Here is a 22,079-nt window from a genome sequence, read left to right on the forward strand (position 1 = left end):
CTTGATAAAAACCTAATTCAAGGATGTTACCAAAAAAGTAAAATTACAAAAGCCATCATTATCTGTGTGCCATCTCAATGTTTGAAATCATTCCCCCTGTTTCATGCTGACCAAGGGAGTCTTATCTGAGACAACTTTGCAATAAAATTCACTTTCACATGTTCTTTAGTTTAAGATATGTAAATGCGCTATAACAGTGAAATGAAAAGAAAAGTAAACAGTGATACATCAAGGGATCATGCAGAAATTCTTTAAATTTGTAATACCAATACCATAAGGACAGTACTGGAAAAATGACACATTAAGTCATGAAAATTGTAACAAATTTAAATATGTACCTCCTGCTCTTACCAATGAAGAGATGTTCATCCAGGTGAAAAGCAGACAAGAGAGAAAAGCTGTTTTTAGTATTTTGCATACATATTGTGATGATCACATATTGAGCACAGTTAATTTAGCAAATATCCATTGTTGCTTACCGTGTTCATGTCAATGCCATTGGTGTAGGCCCAGGAGTGTTGGAAGTACTCCTCCAACCTCTGCCTCAGCGGGTTGGGTATTTGATGAAAGCGGATGAACTCCTTGACCCGCAACATTTGAGCATGGTAGCGGGCTGTGCCTGAGTACAACCTTTGGATGATGGCAGAGACATTCCCGAATATACTGGCATACATGAGGGCTGAAATACAGACAATGACCTAGACATGAGATGAGTCATATTTACCTCAGTAACACTATGAACTGTGAATGTGAGTAAATGCTATTATGAGCACAGACAATCTGTGATCACACAGGAATAGGTTCATCATATTTACCATTGCAAGTACTACGCATATTAAGGAGACACAATATTGGATTGTTTGCCAATATCCAAAATGCTGATATCTTCCAACTCTTTTGGCTGATTGCTGATGCCAATACCAATAAATGCACATATTTTTTTCCACTTAATTGCAGAGAACATCAAGTCTCTCCTGTTGTTGAATTTACATTATTATGCCTACTCTTGTTGTGTCCATATATACTATATGGACAAACGTATTGGGACACACCTCTTAATCACTGGATTCAGGTTTTTCATACAGTCCCATTGCCACAGGTGTATAAAACAAAGCACCTTGTCATGCAGTTTGCCTTTACAAACATTTGTGAAAGAATGGGTCATTCTAAAGAACTCACTGAATTCCAGTGTGGTATTGTAATAACAATGTAATAGGATGCCACCGCTGAAGCCTATTACATTACTATTACCTCTGCTGACTCAATAACTGCAGTCCTCTGGCATTAACATCAGCACAAAAACTGTGCACCGGGACCTTCATGGCATGTGTTTCCATGGTGGAACAGCTGCATGCAAGCCTTACATCAATAAGCACAATGTCAAGTGTTGGATGGAGCGGTTTAAAGCACGCTGCCACTGGACTCTGGAGCGGTGGAAACGTGTTCTGTGGAGTGACCAATTATGCTTCTCTATCTGGCGGTCTGATGGACGGGTCTGAGTTTGGTGAATGCCAGGAGAATGTTCCCTGTCTGACTGCATTGTGCTGACTGTAAAGTTTGCTCGAGGAGGGATAATGCTGTGGCCTTGTTTTCTGGGATTGGCTCAGACCCCTTACTTCCAATGAAGGGAAATCTTAATGCTTCAGCTCACCAAGACATTTTGGACAACTCTTTGCTTCCAATTTCGTGAGAACAGTTTGGGGAAATCCCTTTTCTGTTCTAGCATGACTGTGCCCAGGTGCACAAAGCAGCTCCATAAAGGCATGGTTGGGTGAGTTTGGTGTGGAGGAACTTGACTGGCCGGCACAGAGCCCTAACCTCAACCCCATCCAACACATTTGGCATGAACTAGAATGGAGATTGCGAGCCAGGCCCTCTGGTCCAACATCAGTGTCTGACCTCACAAATGCTCCTCTGGATCAGTGAAAAAAAATTCCCAGAGACACACTCTAAAATCTTATGAAAAGCCTTTCCAGAAGAATGGAAGCTGTTATAACTGCAAAGGGGGGGACCAACTCCATATTAATGCCTATGGGTTTAGAATAAGATGTAAGAAAAGCTCCTGTAGGTGAAATGTGTAGGTGGCCCAATACTTTTGTCCACATAGTATAAAATAAAATACTTTTAAAAATGTACTCATATTCACTGAAGCATCAAGCAATCAGACATAAAGTGTCATCTTATCTGTTTGTCATATTTGCAAAAATTTTTGGTTTCAAGCCAATACCAATATATCGATGACATGCCTATATATATCATGCATCCCCTAATACAAATGGATAAACACAGAATTAAGTTCTTAATGCTGATGGTAAACAGAAGACTGTAGCATACTTACACCCAATCAACATGACACAAATAGAAAAGATCTTCTCAGAATTGGTGTTGGGGGAGACATTTCCAAAGCCCACACTGGTCAGACTGCTGAAGGTGAAGTAAAGTGCTGTGACATACTTGTCCTTGATAGAGGGTCCAGAGCTAGGATCACTGTAGTTGTACCTCTTTCCTATGGACACGCCCAGATTGTCTAGCCAGCCAATCTTGTGTTCCAAGTACGGCTTCTCCACATTTCCAATAGCATACCATATACAGGCTAGCCAGTGGGCAATGAGGGCAAAGATGCACATGAGCAACATAAGGACTGCAGCTCCATACTCAGAGTAGCGGTCCAACTTCCTGGCTACACGCACCAATCGCAGGAGCCTAGCTGTCTTCAACAGGCCAATCAGAGTGGTTGTCTAAACACAATGTACAATAAGGCATTTTATTAGTAATAGTAACTTGTATGGTAGTATGTTAGAATAACCATAGTGCTTCAGTAATTTAACCACATAAAAAATTAGTTAAGTTGAATTTTAAATGTTCTGAAAAGCAAAGCATCAATTTCCTCTTTACAATACACCAACCTATAAGTTATCATAATACGTTGCACTTTTCATCTGTTAAGCAAGTCTTCATTTTGTTGCAGATCTCCCCCAGCCATGCACAGACGAAGGTAATAGGTTTCCTCAGCAGCTGACTAAATCGGCTCTATCTTAGAAACTCCCCATGGCTCTTTGGTCGAAGCTAAATTAACAGTGAAGTGAAGACACTTGGAGTCTACAGATAAATCCTCAGTCATTAAAGACAGAACATGCAGTAACACACCCTGAATGAGTCCCAGGGAGTTTGCTACTTGTTCTGTCTCATCAAGAAGGGCTTCAGCAACATCTACCATGGTAGAGTGGTAATTAATTTACCTGACAGTTATATAATTGCCTTGGAAAGTGGAGATAATGTCTACAAACAGCATTCTTAACCAGTCAATTAATCCTCTATTCAGTCTAAACAGTGTGAAACAAAAGAAATCCAAGAATAGAGTGAGATATTTTTTCCTCATTCAGTCTATTGATTCAGTTGCTGTAAGAATTTCCCCGAAACAAGCAACAATATTTTGAAATGAAGTAGACCACTCCAGTTGTCTCAAGGCAATTTCAAGTATATCAGCAAAATTTCAAGTTGAGTTCAGTTTGTTAGTTAAGAACAACCCTTTTCCCCACTGGGATATTTTGACTTATTTCTACAAAATTTATCTTTAGAGGGAATCCATGATTAAAACAGCACTTGTTAAGACATAGAGTCTGTTGCACTGCAGTATATTTTAGGCATTCTAAGCTAATGGGAAGCCAGTGTCAACGGGCAATGTAAGGCTTCTCTCATCTAGGTAACGTATGCAGTGTGTACATTGTAATCTGCAATCTAATCAAAGCTGAATTCAACCCTAAATGTACACTGTTGTGCTCTGCACCCTAAACCTCCTCTTACACAGAAATACAAAGGGGCACAGCCCTTCAAGGGTTAAGTCAAAACACTCAACCTCTGTCCCACTATACCCACTATGAAACAGCTTGAAAATAATTCTATTATTATAATTACTCCATCATTATTAACACCACATGATGTCGATTTTGTATGAGTGCTTCTCACAGTGTGTTTAATTGTCAAGAAAGTATGCTGTTTTGAAAGCCACAAGACATTGATTACATTCTATTTAACATATATTGGCTACTCTAATCAAAATATTGCATAAGCACTTGTGAAGTAAAACCTCCTTATTAAGGCAAAAATCAAAAGAGCCTCGAGAATACCATCCGCTAATGCCTCAGTTGCTTTTATTTTCTAAGTCAGAATGCAGCGAGAGGGGATTTGCTTGGTCAACCTAGAAATTATAAACCAAACTGGAAAGCTTTGACTACTAGATACAATTATATCAGCATGTGATTACAGTACAGTATATGTCATCCTGTTTACTGTGGGGGTGGGTTGGGGTGTTTTTATTTCATAACAATCATAGATATGCTGTCATGCAGTCATGGCTTGTATTTTTTTCCTTGTGGTGAAAGATTATATGCTTTATTTGCAATTAATTATATATAATAACAGTCTATTGTGAAAAATGTTGGACTATTCTGTGAGTGAAACTGAAGTTGTTTCTTTCTGGTTTGCTGTCAGTCACTGCACTGACTCAGCAGTAGCAGCAGCGGTGGAAAAGATGATTATGGTTTATAATCAGGAGCTTTTCTGGTGTAATGGAGTGCCTACAAAGCACGATAAAGCGCTGAAGTGGATCCAGAGCCTGAGGGGACATATCCTACTAACAAACAAGCCAGCGAGCCTGGCGGCCAGCCTACCAATGGCCATCTCACATCTGCATGTAAGCTGTGCACACAGCCCTGTTGGCTTGCTCCTCACATAAATGCATCATTGATTGCCATTTGGTAAGCCATTAATCCGTGTAAATGGATTCTAGAACGAGGACCATTCAGAAAAAAAGAGAGAAAAAAAGAAAACACAACAACATGCAATTTAAAGTAATCCTTTCAGAGCCGAGACAGAAAGATTCAGGCTCTAAGTAGTAGCCCAGGGGCACAAGTCTGGACTTTGTAAATGGATAAGAGCGCGAGCATGGCTGGAGTGATGTGCTGTAAAGCTCCCTGAGAGAGAACAACACGTGAAAAAGACACAAATTAGAGATAACATACCTCATCTGATCCTGAGCCAAAGATAAGGAGGTCAAAGGGGATCGCTGCCACCATGTCTATAAGGAACCAGCCTTTAAAATAGTGGATTGCTATCTTTGCAGGATGGCTGACCACCTCCTCGTTCTGGTTAACGTAGGTGGTCCTGAAGTTTATGAGGATGTCAATAATGAACATGATATCCACTATTAAATCCACTACATTAAGTGGGCTGCAGGAGTATCCACATTCACGCCTCTTCTGCTCCTCTTGGTCATTGAGAAGAAAAGCAGCAGAGTAGGGAGTGAGGATTGCTGTGTAGATGACCAGCAACAGGATCAGCCAGTCCCACACAGCTTTGAAGGGGCTGTAGTGGAGGATGGTGAACTTGTCAATGCGGGTAGTCTGGAGTTTGTACTCTGGCAACACATCAGCACCGAGTGACAGTACCTTGAAGGAGTCATAAGAGAGGGATGCAAATTACAAGCTGCATAAAGACCTGCAAAGCACAGCACCTCATTGTGCTGCTCCACTTTGATTACATTATGTCAAGTTTCACATCATCTGCATTGCAGTTACCCTCTTAGTCTCAAGCTGCCTTAGAGCACTGATAACAGGAAAGATTTAGTCGCCACCACTTGTATCTCTGATTTTAACTTTGTTTCTCTTTGAGGGAAAAAAAAGAACAGCCCAACTGGTGATCATCCATTTGACAGTTTGATCAGGTGCACTCAGCTCATAAGCTGGTTACTGCTGAAGCCTTCTGGGTAATATACCCTGCTGAAGGATCTGACAGCAGCTATGATTTAGCAAACCTGGGAGTGAGTGCTCCACAGTCAAACGGTATTAGGGCAAAGCCACCCCTCCAGTATGACAGACAGGAAGATTGCCTATGTCCTGGTACCATGAATGATGTGATTGTCACTGACTTGCTCTGTATCTGCAAAACCTGACGGTGTGTGCTCGTGGTGGAACTGACAGCACTTTAGTGTAGGGAAGACAGGAAAAAAAAAACTGTATGTGCGCTATTAAAAAATTAGATTTAGTAATCAGTTCTTAACTCAAAAATAAGACATGTTGCTAAGCAAACATTTGTATGAATTATCCTGTAGAAGTGAAGGCTGTCTTATGGCAGGAAATAGTGCAGCAATGAGGAAAAGGGCAAAATCTCTTTGTTTTGTGTGATTTCAGCACATTCCTCTATCTTTGCTCTATGAATTATAGATTTCACCATGTTGGCAGTCAGGAAGTAGATGCGATGTTCAGCGATGTCTCCAAAGTACTGACAGTCAGCAGGGAGGCAGAACATTTAATTATGATGATGGTGGGTCTTCATTTATGAATGAGAGTTTTATCCTTTGACTGTTTTACTGCTGTCAAGATGACTCATCTTGTTGAGAGAAGTTTAAATATAAGCTTTCTGGGCTCCTCCTGTGCTTGCTGACATTGTGTAGAGGATACTGGCAGCACTGTTTTGCTCCAGAGGTGAGACTTTCACAGAGTTTACAAATTTGCACTGCATGGTTATTTCTGTTCACTGAATAAATACTTATGTGTCGTGTCAAAATTATTCACTTTCACAGCCTAAAAATCTGCCTTCACTGTCAGAATATATTTTCTCTTACAGAGTATTTTTAAATGCAGTTGGCACTTAAGAATACACACAAAAAACAAAACAAAACAAAACAAAACAAAAAAAACAAAACTGGTACATCTTTGAGAAAAGCTTATATGAAAGTGGATATTTTGTTCGCACCACATTTGGTAAAGTTTTCTCAAATTGTTGTCACATTATATACAGCAATACATTAAAAAATGAGCACAATTCCTTCTAATATACAGTGTGAATTTAAAAAAAAAATTATTTTAACTAATACTAGATATTGCATCATCCCTGCTAGTGCTGAACTTCGACTTCGAAAGAGGACTTTGGTTGAAAAATTGAAACAATGTCAAAAGAGCTTAGCAAAGCAGTTTGAGGCCCAATTTTTCTCCTGAGCCATCTGCAGTTCCTAATTAAGGGGCAGTACAACTGGAGAGATTTTCACAAACCAAGTCATTTTTATCCAGAGCAATACCTCAAAGTGAATATGCCATCTGATGACTAGAATATCAAGTTAAGAGACAGAAATGCATCTGCATCCAAGATACAAAACCAGCTGAACACAGAGCGACCTAGTCCAGTTAGTAAAAGTACAGTAAAAAATAGCAGTAGCAGCCTCCAAATTACCTCTTTGACTATAAGTTTAAAGATTTAACAAGGGATGCACAATACTACTGTTCCACTGATGACTGAGGGAAATGCTTTTTTTTTTTTTTTTTTTTTTTTTAAAATATGGGTCAGAGTTTGAACTTTGCACCACAGGTTATGTGAGCATGTGGCTGCAGAAAAACTTGAATTCTCAAAATCTGCAAAAAACATAGAATTGATGGCAGTCTGGGTGTAAGCTGTGATTACAACAAATCGTGGGCATACCAAGAGAAAGAGAGATATCACTAAAATATAATTAAAATATAACTAACAAGGTATATTAATTATTGATTAATGATGGAACAAAATAGCCCTTAGACATTTGAACCCCAATGTATGTTTTGACATTTTGCATTTGGAACAGTGATCCAATAGATTTTAACATCTACATTATTAATTTTCTTCATTTTCAAAGGTGAGTGCACTCCCCAGTAAATACCACACTAGTTTATCAACTCACCTGTGTGACTTTTTCTGTGACGTTGTGAGTTCTGTCTTTGACCTTCGGTGCTATGATGGGTTTCTCAGATGTTGGTGGAGAGTGAGTTTTCTTTTCAGTCCCCTCAGAGAAGTTGAGTGCAATCAGAGGGATCTTGTTGATGGTGCTATACTTATTGATGTTTGAGTCAGAGGTAGAGCCAAGCAGACTGGACTTCAGGTGATTTAAAGGCCCTGTTGGGTTGGGAAAAATGATAGTTACTGTAAAATACCAGCAATCTTGGCAAAATATACAATATTCTGTAAGATCTTGCACAGTATTTCAAATTTCAAAAGTATCTGTTCATGGAAGGTTTTAGTACACAGCCAATGCCAAAGCGGACATCATCCATTGGCTTTGAGTGGCTTCGGCATCCTCAGAATCCCACCTTTATGAATATAAATGTTGTTTAAATATGGGATGAATGTAGTTAAACAAGACACTTAAGCTGCCAAGTATCTTTATTACTAGACCTTACTGTTTACTCTAATGTGGTCTGAGGTCATTATTTAAGCAGTAGGTAATACATTAATTAGCAAATATTTGTATGGCAACATGCTTGCCTGCATATGACAGGCATTAATATGAACTCTGTATACTAAAGCATTAAGGAGTTGCAGTTTCTAGAAAATAATTTCCTGCTCATGAATATGTAAATCATGCAGCAAGGTGCTCCGAAACCTAATCAGACTTGGAAACCCGTGGCGTAAGCATAGCGTCATGCTTATATAATTTATTACTCTTGAGTCATTGTGTTCATGAGAATGCATTTTTTAAAAGGACAACTGTAACTTAATTTAATAGAATGTACTTTAAAATGTTAATAGTGCACCAGAGTTCTTGTCAATACAATACCTGAATAAAATTATAACAGACTAATCGGAGGAGGTAAAGACATTTTGTCAATATCCCAAGCCATGACAAGTAGAGACATATTCATTAAGATGCATTTTGCTCATTCAGTTACAGCCGTTTTCTTCATGCAAGTAGTGTATTTAAAGGAATGCTTCTGATAAGTAGTTGATGAGTGCAGGCAGCAAGCTTCATCTCAGGATGTGCATACATTATAGGATTTTTGAGACTGTTGACATGACAAAATCATCACAGCAGACTAAGTGTACATTCATGACATGGTAGTAAATGAAGTATGCCCATGTAACCTACTCCACCAAAAGTGGATCTTTGATGAGCAGTTATGTTGATTGCCTTGCTTGAACTTCATGCTTCAAAGCAGTGCTTAGCACTGGAAGCATGAAGCAACACATTGTTACCTCTGATATGGCGACCATTGTCTAAAAGCAGCATTTTGTGGCCCAAGCAGATAAAAGAGAAACAAAACTGTGGATGTAGACAATATTGCTGCAGATTGGATTCAGTTTGAATCGAAAAAACATACTGCAAGAAAGGGCAGTATGAGCAGTAAAATCAAGATGAACAGTTGTTAACTGAACAGGTTGCTTGGAGGAGAACCTGTACTGACAGAGGAGGCCATCATACCTTCACTTGCATGGCGGTTCCTGAACTGGCTTTTGGAATTGGAGCTAAAGCCCTCAATGTCATGGACAGAGGAGGCTCGCCTCATGCTGCTGATGCTGCCTCTTGGGAAGGTGTTTGACAGGGAAGTAGAGGACTGGTGTTGCTCCATCTGGTACAGCTTCTGCCATGGCTCTTTAGGGGATGAGTGGTCGAGCGGTTCTGGGCCCACGCTGACCTGGGATGAGTGGTGGCTTGATCCAATGAGGGCGTGTGTGTCATTTGCCTCAGTGGGGCTGCAGCTGCCCTTGGTGGGTGAGGGGAAGCTCCTCAGAGGCACAGAGTCCTCATTCTCTTTGGGGGAATCTACCATCACAGCATCCGGGTCCTCTTGTGGAAGAGACTGCTTGTTGGTGCCCATTAGGCTCAAAGCTGCCTGGCGGAATCGGAAGAATCTGCTTCTCCCTACACATCAAGGACAAATTTTTATTATTATTATTGTTGTCTTTATTAGTCAGCATGCAGCACTTGGAAATAAAAATAAATAATCAAGAAAAAAGATATCTGCCTATTTTTTTACATTAAAGAAAGTAAAATTCATAGCTCGATAAAAAGATCTTTCTTCAGCCAGAAACAGAGAGGGAAAAGTGGAAAATGCCGTTTAAAAGATCTAATGCTCGCTCAGTGGGAACTGATATCATACCTAAATCATGGTGATTCAGACCCATTTCCAGCAAATGCAAAAGGTCATTACAGTGGAGCCAGCAGAGAGTCACACTCTCATTTCCCTGATTATATGGTATTGTATTATTGGATTTCCATGCGTCATGTGCCCTGATCAAATGCAGGAAGAACAGGGGGTAACTTCTGATTATGCAATAATCTCTTTAGTCTGCATTCTGAAGTTTTAGATGTTTTAATTGAAACAGAAAGTAAACTCAAACTTATTGTATGCTCTAGTGCTTTCCTGTCTTTTTAAAGACCAGGGCAATAAAATTTGGAAGGATATGTGATGGAGGTTTGATCTTGCCATATTGTAACACATCTCCAGTCAATGTTGCATAGCTTGAGGGAAAGAGCAGATTGCATGATCTGTTTATTCTGCTTCATTGGTTTGAGACAGCAGCCTGATTTTCATGTGCAGTAACATCTTCAGAGTGGACAGAGGAGCATGTTAATGGCCCATTGGGATAGGGTGGTACTTTTGGCTCATTAACAATAGAAAGAGGGTGAAAGTGAACCCTGTCTCACTCGTAAATATGAGGCAGCCATCCATCAGCACCCTCCTTACATCATGTCATTGCCATCTGTTTCCATTCCCTGGCAACATACGCTGATGTTACAACAACCTTAGCTTACAAAGGAGAAATGACACTCTACAAGTTTCCGGGACAGGAACTTGATGATGTCCGGGCCTGGCAGGAGAAGATGACTACCTCCCCAGTGTGCCCCTTCTGTGCAGGCAGCGATTCTTATCCATGCTAAGGATTATCTACACTATTTTGCTGACTAAGCTTACTTCATGCCTGTATGAGATATTTTAGTATTTTTAGCTTTAGTCAATAACAAATGCCAAGATTTTCTTCTAGCTGACCAAATTAGGAGTCAACCAAGCAGTAAGGTGGTTCAGTTATTTTAGTATTGTACACTGACAGATATTCTGATAGATAGATATTCTGAATCCAGCGTCTCAGCTGGTCACACTGACAATACTTGTCACTGTTCACCTTATAAATATGTATAGGTCCAAAATAGGGATATAGAGGTCTCAACTTTTTAGGTATAGGAATAACTACTTTAAGATCATGAGTTTTTAGGGCATTTTTTTAGGGCCTTTAGAGCCTAATAATTACCAAGTCCAAGTTAAAGTTTATTTATAGCCTCTGCAGTTTCAAAGGACTTTTCAAGCTCACACGTCATAAAAAATAAAAGGACCCCCTGCCCCCTTCCCCACCACTACCACCCCCCTGTCCGGACTGAGCCCTCATAACAGAGAGGAAAAAAAAACTAAAAGCTCAAAGGGAGGAAAATGGAGGAAATCGTAGGAAGAATCACAGAGAGACGGACGCCCCCATCCAAGCCAATTATTAGTTCAACTCATATCCAGTCAATCATTCATTCGTTCATTCATTCATTTTCCAAACCACTTATCCTCGCAAGGGTCATGGGGGGTTGCTGGAGCCTATACCAGCGCTCATTGGGTGGAAGGCAAGGAAACACCCTGGACAGGTCACCAGTCAAGCGCAGTCCAGTCAATCAAGTGAAATTAAATAAAAACCGGAGCAGGGCCGGGTCTACGCAGGGGCAAGAGGGGGCCTGGCCCCCTCAAATAAATGTTGTGCCCCCTCAAACTAAATCCCCTAAAATATATTCAGTTAGACATGGTAAAAGGTGCTGGAGCACAATGCCCCCTCAACATTTGCGGCTGCCCCCTCATACATGCCTGGCTAGACCCGGCCCTGAACCGGAGCAAAGCTAATCAAAAACAGATACAAGGCCCTAAATTGTAATCTATTCTCAGGAAAACACAGATAAAGCCAAGCCAAGCCAGCAAGTTTTCTGTATTTGCCCTGTAGCTGTTCCTACTGTAAAGGAAGCTAGCTCTCTCTGACTGATTTGTGCCATTAAGTCTTCCAGGAGTCATTGACTCTTAAAACATTCATTTTCCATCCCATGCAGCAGCTATTAATCTGTTGGAATAACTCAGTATGAAATTAGAAATAAATGGTTCAAAGAAAGGATGCATAATGAGAGTGAAGCGCTTTGGCTACACACAGTTAATTTTTCTGGCAATGGAAGCTCTAAATTAATGTCACTGATTGCATTGCCATGTGGATGAGAAAGATATGCATTCACTTCTCCATAAATGAAAGGCAGACCACCAGGTGATTTGTAACTATTGCATCTGGTTTCAGGGCTTGGTGGCACGTTTAAACTGCTGAATGCTGTGTTCAGGATGCCAGCTCGAAAAAACAGGGATTACTCTCCTCCAGGCTCTCTCTATTGTGCTAGTTGCTATGATACCTGTAGGCGTTTAGCCTACTATCAACAAGGGATTATAATTAGTTACCCATCGTCCCAAAAATCACATTTCACACCAGTCCAGTACAGTAAAATTTGAGTTTGGGCAGTATATTGGTTGGCTGTTTTTGCAATAAATATCAAGCATTGGACTGTCAGTGCAGTGTGTTAATGGTTTCATTTAAAAGCAGTAATGTATCCCAGATTCTCCCCACTACCATTTAGTAGCAAGCGTCTGTCATCCTCCTTTAAAGAGCTCAAAATCTGAAAGGAATTTTGTTTATATGGGGTTCACTGGAGAGTTTTTTTGTTTTGTTTTGTTTTGTTTTTTGCATGATGGTCAAAATGGTTTCGGAGAGTTTTTACACGTTTCCAAGAATAAAACGCAAAGAGAAATGCTGAACACATCAATTGTTTTGCATTAACATGGTCACATTAAAAGATAAAGAATACTGGCAGCTTCAGCACAAAAAATATCACCATCTATGTTCAAAGACCCAATTAAAATTAGACTTGTGTATCTAGTGCTATCTAAAGGCTGCTCCTCATGTGCAAAAGACAACAACAAGGTCATACTTTACGTGTGATTTGTGCATGTGGTCAGGACTCAGCCTGCTGCTCAGTCACATCATATGTTTATCTGCCTCATCTAGCCACAGGTCCCCTCAGTGAAGCATGGACACAAGCAATCAACTCTGATTAGTAATGTTAGCAGCACACACACACACACACACACACACACACACACGCACGCACACACACACATACAGAACGCCAGTGCCTTAGAGAAATTCATGGCGAGTGAAGTGGATATAGCTGTGCTGTGCTCAGGGAGAAGAGATGCTTAGTACCTCCAATCAGAAAGGAGCAGGAATCTCTCATTGACATTTACGCCTCCTGACATATAGACTAAGACAAATAAACCGAGGAATGTAAGAATGTGGAGTGTATGCTGGTCTCCCAAAGTGAAAAAGTCATAATGCCAAAAAATTAACTGTTTTTCAACAATAAAGGCTGGGTTATACCAACAGTACTCTATGTTGACATAATTCATTTTACTGTGAAGTATATACTGTATAAAGTGTAATGTACTGGCAACCCAAATAAAGGAATCAGAAGTTGTAAACATTTTAATAAAATATAGCCAGAAGTGGTAAGTTGAGGCATCCAAGCACCATCAGTGCAATTCAGCTGTCTATGATTTAGAGAGAAGAATCACAAATCTTAAGTCATTTGTTTTGGATGGAAGGACAAGCAGACATTGTATACCAAAAATATGTCTTAAAATGTACTGCCTAAAGTAAGAAAGATAACCAACCTTGCTTTTTAATAATGAAGTCAGAGGAGGTCACTGATCAAGATAGGACCTCAGGTTTAATACAGCTTGAAAATGAGACAAGGCAAGACTTGAACCATTGACCCTGTGGTACGGAAACATCCAACTATACCATTAAGCTAATGCTGTTCTCGGAATGTACTAGAGCTAGATATCACATGTCAACACCAGTTGACATGTGATATCTAGCATCTAAAGAATTACTGTGTCGCTTTTGGGAGCACCTCCATGAAGACTGTACAATAATGAGGTCAGAGGAGATCAACTGAGACTCAAAAGAGGATATCATATCTGAAACATTTTGAAATTTTGGTGTGGTGAGGTTTAATCCATGACCCTTGGGGTCCAGAGACAGCTGACTGACATTAATGCATTATGATGGGGCATTATATTATTATTATCGTTACTGGGCATTATTGTCAGAATGGCGTTTAAGTAGATGATGGTCAAGTTGTTGATGCAATGGAAGTGCATAAGGCTCCAAACACCACAGTGGCTTTTAAAAGTCAATATCAGAATGAGCTTACAGTTGTATACCATTCAGAATCTTTTCAATCTGGAAATGAGCTTGTATCGTCCACAGTACCTGCAGCTACATGGACAGTATTTCTTCAACTGAAATCATGATCTGATTACAGATTCCAGTGGAACTCTTTACATGGACACTAAATAAAGTGACCCGATAAGATGTGCGTTTACATGCCCCAAAGCATTCACTCAGAATATAAGATTTTTTTTTTAGATGTGCAAAGTATGTCTGCCTGCTGTCAAGTGTCTCATCTGCTGGGAATATAAATAGAATGTTAGCTAAGTTATGTTTGCCAATGGTTGCTCTCCCATCAAATCATCCATAAGACTGTAAATATTAAAACCGACTGGGTTGGAACCACTTTTGCCATTTTGTGGGGTAAAACATGCACAGAAAGAATTTATTTATTCCAGCCTTAGAAAAACAATTAGATATAGTGTTTACATGGTTGTAGGTGCTAATATTATCCTATTTAACAGATAATGAAAGGTTTTCATCACTCCGTTCAACCCGATTGAAAATTCCTTCTGATCAGGCCAAATCAGGTCCATCTCTTCTTATTGAAGTGGTTACATGAGGCATTTTTATGCTGATTGGGCTATTATTCTCATTATTAGTGGAATATTAAGGTCCATGTAAATGCAGCTACTGACTGAGCTAGACATACGATAGCTGATGATGGCTATTTTAAATTATTAGGTTAAAACAGCACCCCCTTTTGGTCAAATGCCATCGAGTCTGGTATGGCAGCCGTACAGTTTGAACTTCAAATGTTCACAACAATGAAAAAGTTAGTGACAAAATTCTGGAAAAAAAAAAAAAAAAAAAAAAAAAATCACACCTCGTTCTGCTGATTTTAGGATTGGTTATGATTTTTTTGGAGTGTGGACTGCAATTTTCATGAAAATGTGTTTATACTTGAGCACACCCATTTTTGCCAGTCATGACAAAATTATATACAATGAATTGGATGTGACCTGAGAACATTTGGAAAACGTCAAATTCCTGCAGCTGACTGTATGGCCCAAATGTTGGCCCATAAATATGTCATTACAGCGCCACCACTGGGACAATTGGTATCATTTCTGCTGCCTGAATAGTGGGTGAGATTTTAGACTTAACTTTGGACACTGTACGTCTTACATTTCTTTCTTTTTCTTTCTTTTTTTTATAGATTGAGATACTTTTAGCAGAGAAGAATGTAAAGTAGTAATCAATCATCTGAACAACCATAACAGGGCTCCAGCAGCTTGGACCCCTAATAATAATCTGACCAATAACAAAAGGGATCCAGCATCTTTGGTGCTTGGACCCCTAAATACACTAAGCATTAAAAGGACTTGATTTGGAATCTGAGGTGCTTACTTAATGAGTGTGTATTGGATATAGAGGAAATTCTGCATGAATAATCTGAATCAGAGCCATTCACTTATGTAATTGTCCTTCTACTGAGGAGGAGAGTCTAAGATCCCACAAAACAGGCACAAGTCTCGTTTGAAGAATCTAAGAAAAAGGTGACAAACGCACAACAGATGCAGTGCTAAATTTGTCACTTTTCTGAAATGATAGTGTGTTGTGCCATAACTAAGTTCTGGAGGTGGAATAAGCTCTTGCCCAGAAAATACTGATATGGAGGAACTTTTCAAATAAAGATATATCTTAGACTTTTAATGGAATTTTCATCAGATGTGGTTGCTTTTGGTGTCCGAAGCCTCTGATTTTTAGATATCTTGGAATTCGATGTGGTGATGATAAATAAGTGCAAAATGGCTAAAAATGTATAAATATCAAAGAAAATGGCCAAACATTGATCGTAGGTAATATATTTTATTATGATGAAATAAAATAAATCTCCTACTAGTGAATGTTTGTGTTGAATAGTGTACTCACTTTGATCAGACTTTGTGGGGGATGTGTGGTTTATCTTCTCTGTGGAATCATCACTTCCTTCATCCACGATGTAGTCAAAATTTAGGATAAACATCATCACCACACCTTCCTCGTTCTTCACCGGAATTATGTGAGTGTTGCACTGAAAGTCTGACCCTGGAAGAGAAACAAACAGTTTATGACATAATATATCCTTCAGCTGTTTAATTTTATTTACGGCCGCTGATTGAAATGTCTCCAAAAGGGACAGCATGTCCCAGGTTGACTTTTTTTCATCCAAAGACTAAAAAATATCTATTTTGCTAAGTTTAATACCAAAAATAAACTACTATCACAGTCGGCTAGTAGTTTTAAAGGCTATTATTTGGGAACATTCATTATATCGAAGTGAAACATGACTAACACCTTGTGCACATAATGGATATTTAGAAGAGCAAAGGGAAGTTGATGTGATTTAAAGGTCAATGCCTGGTCATGTCAGAATATGTGAAGTGGTACCCATTAAGAGATAAAAGAAATAAGCCCAGGGGTTAAACCTGGTAACTGTGTGTGCGTGTGTGTGTGTGTGTGTGTGTGTGTGTGTGTGTGTGTGTGTGTGTGTGCGTGCATGTATTTCTGTATATTAATGAGCAAAAGATAGCTGAAAACTGAGATAGCTTGCAGAGGTGAGACGGACATGACATGAGAGCCACAATGTAGCACAGACAGCAGATTAATCAGCACAACAGATTAATCAGGCAGGTCAGATTACAGCCAATTTGGAGGATTGAAATGTGTTCATACAAGTAGTCACGAGAACTGAACACCCCATGCAATGGAGATGAAAACCAATCCATGATCTAAACTTTGTCTTGAGTGCAAAATATAGCAGTTTCTAGAGTGCCTTTGCCTGCTGGGTCAACAAAAGCCCCCGTCCCTGCACATATGACTGCCCACCAATAATACCGACTAACCACCAGAGACTCTCACTGATAGGAAAACTTATCTAGCAATTCAAAAGCTATTGCAGAGCTATTGCAGTGACATTTCACAATGACTATCTCCTGAGCTGGAAATATCTGTGCATTTCAAGGTACTGAAGGAAATGCAGCTAAGTTGCAATTCACACCACTCTATGAATTTCTTGACAAACATAACCTAGAACCACACTTGATATTTACAAGGATTTACAGAGGATTTTAGATATGTATGTAGGCCTTCTGAAGTGAGCAGCATTTAAAAAAGAAAAAAAATGAAGGTAAACCAGTGATCAGATGATTGGACAGTTCTTTTCAATTATTTGACTGATAATCTGCCCGTCATCCATCCATCCATCCATCCATCCATGCAAACATCCATGTATGTGTCCATTATAAAATTACATCACATCTACCTATCAGATCATGATTTTTTTTTAAATTCCTAAATTTCTAATATCACAGTGCAGCCAGTCGCAGAGATGAAAACAGAATTTGTGTATTATTTGTGCATTCAATCAGCAGAAACAATACCAAAGTTATCTGGGCCTGTGTTAATATACTTCAGAAACTTATTTACAAGAAATGTATTGGTCTCTTATTGGATTTTTTTTTTCTAGGCCACTATGTTATTCCCACAGCTGACACAAACAGAAACTTGTGGTGTTTGCCATTTTATTTGTTTGCAGGTGAAGTTCCACAAAACAACGCATTTGGCCTCTTGGCTCCCTTGTGAAATCTTCTGTTTTTCATTTTGATTGTGTTTCCTATTGCTCTCCATTAATACACAAATACATAAAAAAGGAATAAAATGGGATCCCCAGTCCAGTCAACGTAAATGTCATTCTGTTTTTGTGTCCATTTGTTTCTGTGGATGTATGCCTGTCTGTCTTTCTGTCTTGCTTGTTGTCTTGCTTCCTGTGAACTCACAGAGGACACACATTACCAGTGTTCACAGTAATCTCCTCACGGCCCACAGACACCCTGCCAGCAGCATTCATTAGCAGTAGGCTTGCTGTCTGACTAAATATAACAAGCTTGGTCTGCCTCAACATGCCAAGATACTATTGGAGGGATTTTGCATCAAACCTCCATGAAGTGAGCCCCAGTTGTAACCACAGACAAATATTCCCCAAGTGGTCTGATGAAGAGATGAAATAAACCAAAAATATCAAAATTTAGAATTTGAGACACTTGGGCAGTATCATGAGAACTGATTTGATTAAATACGATACTTAAGTGTATGTATGTAAATAATGCATCCAACAGTGAAAACTTGCACACCCCTCTAGTCTGGTGTCATAGGATCTTAGTTACAGTGTGCTGTAAAATGGGAGGGCAATGGTAAAGAGAGCTCGCGATCTGTGAGTCCTTCCCTAGAAAATCCTTTTTTCCTAAATCCCACTTTCCTGCACTTCCTAGTAATTCTGCACCATTTTCTGTAAAAGGGAACATTTTTTGCTTTGGTTTTGCTCCAGCTGATTAAATGCGAAAGCGAGAGAGAGAGAGAGAGAGAGAGAGAGAGAGAGAGAGAGAGAGAGAGAGAGAGAGAGAGAGAGAGAGAGAGAGAGAGAGAGGGAGAGAGAGAGAGAGAGAGCAAGAGAGAGAGAGAGAGAGAGAGAGCAAGAGAGAGAGTCATTTGGTATTAATGACTTTTAATATCTGAAAATCTTACAAAAACTGTGGTTCCCAGTGATACATCAAATATCCACTTTTTCCAGTCTAAAGCAAACCTATAAAAATATTGCACACTGAAGCCTCCACATGTCAGGCTTCTGACTTTATGGATATAATGGTCACACTTCATCTTGATTCAGATGATGTAATTTATATAAAAAGGGGGCAATACCATGCATGGCCCTTTTCAATGGCCTCTCATATTTTCATGATAGAATCACCAACAAATATACAGACAACAGTTTTAAACAAAATACTTATTTTGGGTGTTAACTAAGATAAGAGAAATCTAAATAAAAGAATCTGTTGTTAGAAATTTGAGGCCATTTGAGGTGAGCACATTTGTATTCACGTATGATGATGTGAGAGAATCATGTGAGGAAACAAAAATAGTTTTCCCTTTATGACTGAAAATAAGCTAATGTTATAGCTATAATATTCTTCATCTGCAGGGTTTACACATACTTGCAGATGAAGACAAGGTGTTTTTTTTTTTGTTTTTTTTTGCCTTGTATATCTAAATTCCAGGTAATTTTACAAGATGTGACACCTCCCTCCCTTGAGCTATCAATCATTGCTCTAACTGAAAGGCAGAGCGAGGAGGAGATTGAACAAGTTGTCCATATGTGGGAATAAAAAATGAGAGTGCGAAGTCTTAACTGTGCTCCTCCTAAATTAATTTGTGGGGGAACAGGTGGAAATGATGTTTTTTTTTTTCACGTTTTCTAAATGGAGCAATAAGCTCTGCATTAAATATTAATTGTTTTGGAAGTTCTCTGAATAAAGCAATAAGCACACTGCATGAATTAGATATTGTTTCTGTGTTAATATTGCGAGGGTTTCCCTGTAGTTACATGCTTAAATGACTGCCCTTCATCTTCTTAAAGAGAACTATAAGGATCCTGTTATAGACAACTCAATACTGCGCACAAGAGTTTTCAGTGGTGATGTAATTGATTTATCAGGCGACACTGAAGTACATCGAGAATGTGCATAGAAGGAAACCAAAGTGGTGAAGTCAGCAGAAGTATTTCTGGGCTGGAGTTTACCTTAGCAGATGGAACAACAATACCATGCTTAAAGGCTAAGCCACGGGGGTCTCCTCTCATCTGGTCTCCTGCTGAATGTCACCTCTACCAAAATGGATCAAAGGAAGGCCTTTGTGTTTTGTACCTGCAATGCTAAATCAGCAGAATTCAGATTACCACAGTTTTTCCTATGTGACCACTATATTCCTTATTACCTTGCAAGCTAATTACTTGTAGATGGGAAGACCTGTTTGAGAATGAAACTGTGAAATCTTTGCTTTCCCTTCCCTCAAATCAGTGGCAGGGTCATGGCCATGGGAGCAGATCAGCAGAACTATTCATGACCTGCTGTGGTCATTAGGAGGGATTGTTAGGGCAGACAGCCTCTGACAGTGATTGAATACAACTGTGCTATTTATTTCCTGCTTGGCCTCTAACAAGGGACAAGTATTCTACTTGTGGGGAAAAATATATCAACCACAATCTGAGTCCGTTTTTTTCCACATTTTGAACATCATTTAAGTTATTAGGTTAATCCTGAAATAAATATTATTTATTTATTTACACTGATTGATGTGGCAGTTATTGTGAAAAAAAAAAAAAACACTTTTTTGTTCATTCAAACAATTTTGGTCATATGAGCCATTGTAAAATGTGCATTTTTTAATAAATATGTTCAATATGATGTGCAAACAATGTTTATAATGATGGCCCAAATTCAAATGACACGATAGGCCACATTCACTTGCTAGAATCAAAACCAAACTTTGACTCACTAATCAATACTGCTCTGTAATGATTAGATTTGAATACACCAGATGAAGCAATGTAATTTTCTAGTGTTAGTGGTTCCTCTTGTTGACAGATGTTAAATTGCCCTGGTTTCTTACTGGCAAGTATTTAACATCTACATAAGTTTCATGATGGACAAATTATTATGGGATTCAGTCAGTTTTATGACAGGCTATCTGGCCTTTTGCAGATTCAGTGGTAAACTGTAGTTTTATCTGACTTGACCTATATGTGGGTTATAAGACATAAATGTGAAGTCTGATTCCAAGTAATTGCTCATAAGGCTTTCAAAAAAGATCATAATGTAGAAAATTAAATATGATTATTCATTTGTAAATATGCATATCATAAAGCATGGGGATATAAAGAGTAAAACCTTTTTAAGTCATCATTGTATAGTTAATTTTTCTATTCTGTGAATGCAATAGAGTTAATGTAACAGAAGTGAATTTTAGGCTCATGCTCATTTGTTACTTCATGTCTGTCTACTTCATGTCTGTTCTGTCACATTAGTAAAGTTGTATTACTGGGAGCCTTAGCATTCCTTGTCTTCTTGCTGTTTTATTTGATGCCTTGCTTCTCATCCTTACCATATTGGGCATCACTCATGTCCTATACAAAGAAGGTCCGTTGCCTTGAAATGTGTTTTTCCCACATACGCATTTATATTAAGAATACCAGTGTGCTCCAGTTATTCTTTTATATATAAATTCACAAAATTGGACCTGACGGGAGAACAGAGTAAGAATGATAATATACATCAGTGTTTTTATATCTGCCATCAGTGTCCTTTGTAGTTTCACTGCTTGTGTCATTTTTACAAGGCCTGTCCACACGCTCCATACCCCTCTTTCAATCGCCTGGCAGGATAACTATCTTTAGACTCCTTTCCCTTTGCATTTGACATGTTGAGAGTCTGGCACTGGTGAACACGAATGAATGTGTGCTGCAGTGTATGTAAGCCACTGGATAAACATGCCAGACACGGTTAACATCCTCAACAGTGCAGCAGTTTTGTATCAATGAAAGAGGTAATGTCCATTCATCCTGTGACCAGTAATAACACGCAGACAGTTACCCTGCTAGCCAAGCAGCATTATTTACACCTGTGGCAATGAATGGACAGTGCATTAACTAGATCCCTTTTCATGATGGAAATTTCATTACAGAAGATTCTATTTCCATGATCAATTATTAAAACATTGCTGCTTAATCAAGCGATCCTCTAGGCGCTGTATTATAATGATGACTCACAGATCAAGCAGGAGTCTTTATTGGATTGCATGGTAAGTTGGATTTAAAACAGCAAAATTGACTGTAAAGTACAATGTAAGTATTATCATGACTCATTTTGAAACATAATTTAAAAAAAAAAGAAATTTCTTATATGAACCTTGAACAAACTTTAGCTGCAACCAGCACCTCAACAGTTCACTTTGTCGAGTGGTCCACAAAAATTTTCCCAACCTTTGGTGGTCACAATCCTCGCCCTAGGGGGCTGAAATTTGGCATTGAGCTAAAGTGTGTGTGTGCATGTGAAAGTGTGAGTTTGTGCTAAGGCCAATAGGCTAAAAAGGTGCATGGCAATGGGAAAGGCCTGTTACAAAAAGGCATATAACTTCTAAACAAATTCATATAATGTGGCCAAACT

General features: G+C 39.1%; 1 protein-coding gene across 1 annotated transcript in view; it reads right to left on the minus strand.

Annotated features, from left to right (window-relative positions):
• Positions 1-22,079, minus strand: part of kcnh7 (potassium voltage-gated channel subfamily H member 7) — a 40,430-nt gene that overhangs the window by 12,825 nt on the left and 5,526 nt on the right. The window contains exons 3-9 of the mRNA XM_030081362.1: positions 15,976-16,131; positions 9,224-9,664; positions 7,709-7,920; positions 5,022-5,447; positions 2,339-2,738; positions 480-679; positions 339-341 (exon numbers count right to left, since the gene is read on the minus strand). Coding sequence (XP_029937222.1) covers positions 339-341; positions 480-679; positions 2,339-2,738; positions 5,022-5,447; positions 7,709-7,920; positions 9,224-9,664; positions 15,976-16,131 — 1,838 coding nt within the window. The remainder of the gene's footprint in view (positions 1-338; positions 342-479; positions 680-2,338; positions 2,739-5,021; positions 5,448-7,708; positions 7,921-9,223; positions 9,665-15,975; positions 16,132-22,079) is intronic.

Source organism: Myripristis murdjan, chromosome 21 (assembly GCF_902150065.1).
Source record: "Myripristis murdjan chromosome 21, fMyrMur1.1, whole genome shotgun sequence".
NCBI lineage: Eukaryota > Metazoa > Chordata > Actinopteri > Holocentriformes > Holocentridae > Myripristis > Myripristis murdjan.